This window comes from Sceloporus occidentalis, unplaced genomic scaffold (genome assembly GCF_023333645.1).
Source record: "Sceloporus occidentalis isolate IW3139 unplaced genomic scaffold, rSceOcc1.0.p SCAF_8, whole genome shotgun sequence".
Lineage (NCBI taxonomy): Eukaryota > Metazoa > Chordata > Lepidosauria > Squamata > Phrynosomatidae > Sceloporus > Sceloporus occidentalis.
The window spans coordinates 34,235,015-34,244,027 of NW_028316988.1; the positions used below are offsets into that span (position 1 = coordinate 34,235,015).

The 9,013-nt window shown below is 43.8% G+C and overlaps 1 protein-coding gene across 1 annotated transcript; it reads left to right on the forward strand.

Moving 5' to 3' along the window:
- The first annotated feature begins 10 nt into the window (after positions 1-10).
- Positions 11-4,035, forward strand: LOC149308648 (protein FAM162A-like). Its single transcript, XM_089537130.1, has 4 exons — positions 11-137; positions 1,727-1,832; positions 3,458-3,566; positions 3,925-4,035. Exons 1-4 carry the CDS (start codon positions 11-13, stop codon positions 4,033-4,035), a joined length of 453 nt encoding a protein of 150 aa, XP_089393256.1.
- The last annotated feature ends 4,978 nt before the right edge of the window (positions 4,036-9,013 follow it).

Consider the following 9,013-nt stretch of genomic DNA (forward strand, 5'->3'; position numbering starts at 1 on the left):
CTTCAGGCCCATGGCTGAAAAGTGGGTCTTTGTGGCCCTTTGTAGGAAGCCCTGCATTGAGTTCATCACACCTTCCACCAAGAGAAAGGGCTTTGTAAACCCAAAACTCGACTCTGCGGTTCGGAGAGCTTTTTCCGGTGGGTAGAAGTGGCATTTCTGTGCTTTGGTTTCGGCATGGCATCCCTAAGGCTGGAATTTTGTTCGGTTTCAGGGTCAAATTTCCTTTTGGGGCCCACTTTCCATAAATTGGTGTGGTCCAAGGCAAAATGTGCATGACCAAAACCGCCGTCTTATTTTAGTGCAAAGGTCTCCCTGCCCATACCTGCGTTATAAGCTTTTCGTTGCTCTTACCAAACAATCGGGGTCTAATCTGCACTGGAGAGTTAATGCAGTTTGACCTTGCTTTAACTGCCCTGGCTCAGTGCTATAGGATCCTGGAATCTGGAGTTTTGTGACATATGTGGCCGTCTTGGTCAGAGATCTCTGGTGGCACTACAAACTACAAATCCCAGGGTTCCATAGCATTAAGTCATGGCAGTTAAAGCAGTGTCAGAGCGCATGATTTCTTATTAAGTCAGATCATTAAACACACACACATATAATAGAATTAGCCTGATTCAGTGCATTGTTTATATGAGATGGACCTTATATAGTCATTCATCAAATGCTTGTCCAGATTACCTTCCGCCTGCAATTTATACCACATTTGCCCTGTTTTACTACAAGCTGCAATTATTAACGCCTTCTGAAAAGCAATGCCCTTTACAACACAATATTTCAGAGGGTTTCATGTGGGTTTTTCTCTGATCTCCTTGCAAAAAGTAGTCTGGGACAGAAAGAGAGAGCAAGGTCTCTGTGTGTTTGCGTCGGTGTGTGTCTGTGTCTGTGTATTTGCTTTTAAATAATCTATTTCCTAAAGGTGTCTATGGTGCTGCCGAAACATTGTTATAACTTCCAGCCTCGGCAATTTATTCTCGGTGCTTTCTGCCCAGAAACGATAAATCATTTAGAGACCATTTTCATTGCAAAGTTTGTTCGGAGAGCAAGGCGCTTTATTGATTTCGGGGAAGGGAATTACTACGGGGAGACGAGACGTTTGCCGTTTCCATTTGGGGATAGGTTTTTGCTTTAAAGAAAATGTGATCGGAGGGAAAAGGTTGGAAAGGAAGAACTCTGCCACCAACCTTTAAGTTTACAGGAAAGGAAGGAAAATCATAATAATTTCACTTTGAAATAAACTTGGCATTTCCTCTTCCTCCTGAATGATACTCCAAGGCGGCTGTTTCGTATGGTGTTTGGTTGGAGTGCTTGGAGTCAGAAGTTATATTTTGGGGACTACAACATCCAGAATCCCCCAGTTGGGTGTTTGGTTGGAGTGTTCAGAGCCAATCAGAGGTTGAGACAGTTATCTTTTTGGAACTACAATATCCATAATCCCCAAGTTGGGTGTTTGGTTGGAGCACTCAGAGCCAATCAGAGGTTGAGAAAGTTATATTTTTGGAACTACAACATCCAGAATCCCCCAGTTGGGTGTTTGGCTGGAGCACTCAGAAGCAATCAGAGGTTGAAAAAGCTATTTTTTGGAATGATAACACCCAGAATCCCCCAACAGCCTGTGTCCCATGGCCTGTACAGTGCATCACACCCCCCCCCCCTTTGAACTAATGCAAACTGCCCTGGATAAAACGAGGCCTTGCTGTGGTTGACCTCTGTTTACATTTTAAAGGACACCGTGCCTTCCGAAATGAGAGGAGGCCAACCGAGTTTGACAAAAAGATCCTGCTCTGGACCAAACGGTTTCAAAAAGAAGAGGACATCCCTCCACTTTTGTCGTAAGTAGCCTTGCGGAAGTGTGCTGCTCATTGAATTCGATCTCTTGGAAAGAAGGACAGAAAACTGGCAGATCCGGAACTAGTATTTGCTTAGCGGAGACTCAATGAAGCCATGATTTGCCTCTTTATGGCGTATCTTATATCTTTCCTTGCTCCCAAACAAAGCCTCTCACAGCATTATTGGTTTCAAAAAGAATACTGTTAAAATAGGTTACATTCCTCTATGGAAGTGTTTGAACGCTTTTGTCCAGTACGCAACATCAACATTTCAGGTTCTGGGAGCAGCATTGTGCACACAGGCCAAAATTGTGTTGGTTGACATACACAACACGCAAGAGACATATCCATGGAAGACGGTTTTGCCTGGAGAAGTGCTTTAACTTTCAGTGTGGAAATGACCATTTGCTTTGCGCAATGCAGAAGCACCTTTCTGCTCAGAGATATTCTTTGCAGAAAAATCACATTTGCTGCCCAAAACCCCCATGTGCATTTTCCCTCCATGGATAATAAGTTGTGAACTGTGAAGGTTTTTGTCCCTCTGTTGTTGTTCTCCTTGTCAGGGTTTCCCAACACTTGACAGAACCATTTCCCATCACTCCTTTGGATATCTTTATCATTTTTCTCTGTACAACTGGAATATAGGAACAGGGTCCCTGTTTCTCTTCAGCCGGAAGGAACCAAACACCCAGTGCCTCCCTGACTTTCTCTTTTTGTGCATCTCTTTCCTTTGCAATTGTCTGCCCACCTACACAACTGTTATTCCCCCCCTTGTCACCCGAAATACATTTCACTGGCAAGCTGGATTTCTCCCCAGGAACTTCGCCGGAGCTGTGAGATATCGGAAGTGAAGTGTGTAGGTGTGGGGCATTGTCTCCAGTCTGCCCCCAAAATAAAGCAAACCAATCTGGAAAGATTAATCCTTCCCTCTGTGCTGCTTCTTTGGAGCAAAGCTTTGCAAACTCTTTGGGTCATTAATACCCAGCTGCTCCTATTACTGCTTCTTGGGCTGCATCTGCACTGCAGAATTGATGCTTTAAATGCTAGGGCTCAATGCTATGAAATGTTGGGATTTGTGGTTTTGTGAGCTTTCTCTGTCAGAGAGCTCTGGCAGATAAATAAACTACAATTTCCAGGGTTCTCTAGCACTGAGCCGGGGCAGTTAAAGCAGTCTCAAACTGGGTTATTCCTGCAGTGTGTTTCGGCTCTCTCTCAGAAAGCTCTGGTGCCATTAAACTACAAATCCCAAGATTGCATAGCACTGAGTTAAAAGCAAGTGGCATTATTTCTGCAAGGCAACCTTCCTTGGGGGCAATTTTATCACCATCCTTCCACTTTTTTGGGCAGCCGTGCACCACTAGCTCTGGAAGAGATTTGAGATGACTATCCTTTGGGTCTCTTCCCAAATGATCTCCAGGGTTTTGGGTCATCAATCAAACCAAACCTTCCCCGTATGGGACTGAATAAAACCGGTGTTCTGTCCAGCGTTGCAAAGCCTAGGTAAAAACCTTACATCTTGTTTTGGATCACAGCTCCCAAAATCCCTAGAATGCTTGTTTCTGTGGTTCAAAACCATGGATTTCCCCAAACGTTGGTTCTTGGTGCTTATGCCCTTATGTCTTTTGTAGAGTGGAAGTGCTGAAGGCGGCTCACAGCCAGTTGCGGATCTGGGTTTGCTACTTCATGATTGCTCTGACTCTGCTGGGATGCGTGGCCATGGTCGTCTCCGGCAAAAGGGTACGAGGTTGGCTTCCTTCATTTCCCAGACTGTTGGTGCATCTACACTGTTGAAATAATGCTGCTTGGCACCACTTTGAACTGCTGTGGCGGCACCATCCTAGAGGATCCTAGGATGCATTGTTTTTGTGAGCAGAGATGCACAATTGTTCCACCAAGTTATAAACTGTGACATTTTTCTAGGATTGAACTGTGGGCTGTTAAAGTGACCCCCAAAAGCTGTCCTCTAAAACAAGTCCCCAAACCCCTTAGCAAACATGACCACTGTCTGGGGGATGCTGGGCTTTGTAATCCAACCCACAAATGTTTGCAAACTCCTGTTGCTAAAAATCACAACCTTTTCCTTTTCCTCTAACAGGCTGCGAAAAGAGACGACACCTTGTTAAAGAGGAACGCAGAGAAGAAGGCGAAGTGGAGAATGGAAAGAGAGAAAGAACAAGAAGCGGTGGCAGAAATAAAAAATGAATGAGCAAAAAGCCAAGAGAAACCCAGCCAGGAAAGATGGACGGTCCCCCTTAAGAATTGACAAAGCTTTGCTTTTGTGACTTTTGCGTTGCAAGTCTTGACCTTGTGTATATTGGACAGCTGTGCTTGATTCTAGCCTATTTGGGATTTTGTCTAATGTTTTATAGTTATTATTTCAATTGAAATTATATTGCAGTGGGCCCTTGTTATCCGCTGGGTTTGGTTCCAGGATCCCTGCAAGGATAACAAAATCCGTGGATGCTCAAGTCCCATTGACTATAATGGGAGAACAAAACGGTGTTCCTGATATAAAATGGGAAATCAAGGTTTGCTATTTGGAATTTATATTTCTTTTGACTATTTTCAAGCCGTGGATGCTTGAATCCGTGGATAAAAAATCAGTGGATAAGGACGGACAGCTGTAATTTGCAATGATTGATTCTCGAATGTACACCTCCTGCAGGCTTAATAATATATATATATATATATATATATATATATATATATATATATATATAACATTGTATAATATATTATGGTATAATTAATATATAAATATGGTATAATGGTTGGAGAGTTGAACTATGTATGACTCTGGAGACCAGGGATCGATTCCTCACTCGATCCTAAAAACCCATAGGGAGACCTTGGCCAAGGCACACTCTCTCAGCCTCAGGTTAAAGCCATAGCAAGCCTCCTCTGAAGAAACATGGACAAGAAAACTGAGCCTCCATGGAAAAACAGAAGCAACAAACATTGCCAATTCTGTGTTTAAACATCAAGGCGTCCCATTTGGTGGTGTTGGCTGGGGATACTGGGAGTTGCAATTAATAAAAAGATGCACATTTCCCATGTTCTGTGTTTAAACACAACCACATCTGGCTGGGGGATTCTGGGAGCCACAGTCCAAAAAAAAAAAAAAAAGACTGATATTTCCCAGTCGTTGTTGTTTGGCGTTTGCTTTTCATCTCCGTAAACTTCCACAGTTGTAAACTTTCTTCCTATAACAGACATTGCCATTTCCTTGACCTCCGCAAGGTCTTCCAACCCATAAACTCACAGGTTCTGAAAAGAGGAAAGTAGAAAATGGCCAGGGTTATAAAACCCATTGGAGTGGATTTGTCCGACTGTATAAAACCCAAGAAGTTTTATGGCATTGAGCATCACTTGCATCTGCACTGCAGAAATAACACAGTTTGGCACCATTTTAACTGCCATGGCTGAATGCGAGGGAACCCTGCACAAGAAGTATAGGATGGACTTTATCCTATAGTAGTATAGTATAGGATGTATAGGATGGACGCCGTGTGAAAATCTTAATTGCGGGTGCGCGGTTTTCACAGGATACTCCCTGTTTATACTTCCAATTCTGTGATAAAAAATCATATGTCAATGCTAGAGGAAACCATACTAAAGTAGGATTTCCTTCTTTAGAAGAAGCAAAGAACTGCAGAAGAGTCTGGCTGGTGCTTTTACTAGCATTTCCTTTGGGCTTCATGGAGGAATTTGGTCTCGCTTGCTAATGTATGATTTTGCACCTCTCTCCGTGTTGTTTTTGCAGCTTTCCAAACTGGTTAAATAGCTGCGGCTAAACATGCGAGTGCGCATGCCAGCAGGACTGACAGATAAAATGCCAAAGTCCCGGGTTTCCAGAATCTCATAGCATTGAGCCATGGCGGTTAAAGCGGTGTCAACCTGGGTTACATCTGCAGTGCGGATGCAGTCATAACCTGGACTAACAATAGGATTAAAACGCATGAAAACAGCAGAAGGATTTTTTGCAAAGAAAAACTTGGTTCCCAAAATGGGTCTGCAATTGGGAAAGGCAAGGATGCTCCACCGCAAGGCCCAGAAAGCGGCGTTTTGTTTTCCGTTGCGCTTTTGATTCCCAAAGTGGTGTGTCTAAGTGGATATTATGCGAGGCAGCGATAATCGGTGTTAAGTCATTAACCAAGCTGTTTAATTTGATGTCGCTCCATAAATGAATTGGCGTTTATTTGCACGCATATTTCGGGAAGAGGGGGGTACTTTTTTTTAAGAAGAAAAGAAAAACGACAATTCCTCGCAACAGCAATAATGATGTTGCGATGACATTAAATGGGGGCGAAAATGCAGCCGTCATTCAAAGCTTAACTGCTTCCTCATTAAAAATATAAAACATTTTATAACCCATTAAAGGAACAACAAAACGCACATAATCGGCATAGTCACATTTATCTATCCTAAGAGAAAGTCCCAAGAATATTATGTTTGGACTATAACTTCCAGAATCCTGCTTCCTCGTCTGGATGGGGATTCTGGGAAGTGTTGTTCCCCAAAATGAATTCCCCCAAGAACTAATGGCAAGACCGATCTTCGTACCATAGAAAATGCTGTGGATTCCCTTGGGATTCCCAACTACAGTTGGACCTTTGAATTGACAGCTGTAGGCCTTAGCTAGGATCTTGAAAAAGTTACTTTTCCAAGATAGGTCTAGTTTGGGGTAAGAGTATTTCAATGGGCCGCCAAAAGAGTTGCCATCACACTGGAGGAGAAAAACGTGGCTACGTCTGCATTGCAGAAATCATACAGTTTGACACTGCCATGGCTCAATGCTATGGAATTCTGGGATTTGTAATTTTGTGAGACATTTAGCCTTCCCTGTTGGAGCGCTCTGGTGCCACAACAAACGACAAATCCCAAATCCCAGACTTCCATGGCAGTTACAAGTATTATCAAACTGCATTACTGAATAATTGTCTGGTCTGGAGAGAATGGGATGCGATGCCTTTCGTGTCGCGGTACGCAAGATGTTTGCTTGCTAACCACGGCACGCAGAACAGCTGTTTGCATGCTACTCTGTGTACTTTATTGCGTTACCACACAACATGCAGTCGTCCCACATGCACAACTCTGCTTCCGTCTCCATCAGATGGATAGGACACAGTTACTCTAGTGTGGTGCACTAACAGTATTTCATGCAATGACCTTTGGAAGCATGGAGGCAAAGCATGGGGCTTGCTATTTTTGCAATCCGGCACTGCGCCTTTAGCATTAGATGCTTTGGAAATGTGTGTTGTGTGTATTTGTGTCGCTGCACAATTGCTGTTGGGATTTGCTTGCTGCTTGCTCCCATTTCTGCAGAAAGACCATTGACCCACGGTGGCCAGGAGGTGCGCCGAACAACTTTGCTTTTAAGAGGACGGATCAAGGGAGATGTGGCTTTCTCAGTCGGTCGGATGCACAAGAGAACCTGGAACAACTCAGCTGCGAGTGAACACCATTTTGTTGCCTTGGTAGCATGCTCAGGTCATGCAAAGAGGAGGCGCACAAGCCACAAAGTGTGTGCCGTAAAGGCGAAAACAGTGGCTGTGATAGGGAGTGCATTTGTGCAATCCAAGCAGGAGAAGGTGGATTTATAGCTCCCCATGACATGCTTAATCTGCCCTATCCTAAGGGCTCAACGCGGGAAATGATCCTTAAAACTGACAAAATAATATGACCGAGGGAAATGTGAAATACTGAATGGTGCATCAGACCAAATGGAAGCTGCCCACAGGTATACTGAGTTTCTATCAACATCCAATGCAAGGGTAAATGTAAAGAAATACTACCTGGAACCCTGTTATACTTGCAGACCCTCCAACTGTTCCGATTTGAAGGCTTCATCTTCCATCGTCCCTCTTTTTCAGCTCTTTATAAATGTCCCAATTTCTCTCTCCTTGGCTGCATCTGCACTGCAGAAACAATGTAAGTCGGTGCTGCTTTAACTGCCATGGCTCAATGCTATGGGATCCTAGGATTTGCAATTTGTTGGCGCACCCGGGCTCTCTGATAGAAAGGTTAGATGTCTCACCAAACTGCAAATCCCAGGATTCCATAGCCCTGGCAGCTAAAGTGGTGTCAAACTGCTTTATTTCTGCAGCGTAGATGAAACCTCAGAGAGATTAGAGGGCCACCTTTGTAGGAATAGTTTAGCTATGGAGTTCCTGCGCAAACAAAACATTGCACTAGACCCGGTTCTATGTTTCTAGGGCCTAGTGTATTATGGAAATTGCTACGGACTTTTGCACATTTGGATAGACACATGTCTTAATTTTCCTGGGCAAATTTCCATGCATGCGCCTTCCTTCTGCTAAAAATGCGCAGCCACACGAATCCATGCAAAGCTGACAGATAATGTGCATCCTCATGGATATTCACGGATATGCCAGTAAAAACTGCAAGTCCTTTTTCAGTGGATTTCTTCAAATCGTGTGTGATCAGATTGCAGTCTTTTGGATTGGGATTAGGAGTATTTTAGTCATGTAGACAAGCCCTGTTGCCCTTGGAGGTGTTCACACTTGCTGCTGCAAAAACGGTTGTATATATTTTGGCTCCGTCGCCAAAAACTTGCATCCAGGAGACGAAAGAAATCCTGCTGGTTCCCTATAACCCCAGTAGAAAGAGATGTTTCTCTCAAACCACTTTCAGCTCTAAAATGCAATTATCGGTCTCCAGGCAGAGAGGGAAAAAGAAAACAGATTCGGGTCTCCAAGCCTGGGAAACTCAACACAATTAAACCCACAGCTGTTGGGGGGTCTCTAAGTGCCCCTCAATGAGTGACTGGCTGCACATTCAGAGAGCTCCAGAGAACCATTTTTGCAGGCAGGCATGCCTATGGATGTCTTTTTAATGGAGGCAATTTGGCACCGTTTCTTTGGCCTTTGTTTGCTCCTAGACATATTTGTGTTTATGCTGATATATATATATATATATGTATGAGATGATTTGGGAGAACTTTCCCAAAGGGGGAGAAAACCTCTAATGAGCAGAAATACACGATAAATGCAAAGCAATTGCCACAAAGGCTGCACCGACGCTGCAGAACGGATGGAGTTTGGCACCGCTTTGAGCACCATGGCTCAATGCTATGGCATTCTGGGGTTTGTAGTTGTGTGAGATATTTAGCTTTCCTGGTGCCACAACAAACTACAGAACCGAGGATTGCATAGGATGGAGCC

Excerpts from the sequence above, each read along its gene's own strand:
- LOC149308648 (XM_089537130.1), top strand. The coding sequence starts at position 11 with ATGGCTGAAAAGTGGGTCTTTGTGGCCCTTTGTAGGAAGCCCTGCATT. Across the intron at positions 138-1,726 it reads GGTTCGGAGAGCTTTTTCCG|GACACCGTGCCTTCCGAAAT; the intron begins GTGGGTAGAAGT and ends TACATTTTAAAG. Across the intron at positions 3,567-3,924 it reads TGGTCGTCTCCGGCAAAAGG|GCTGCGAAAAGAGACGACAC; the intron begins GTACGAGGTTGG and ends TTCCTCTAACAG.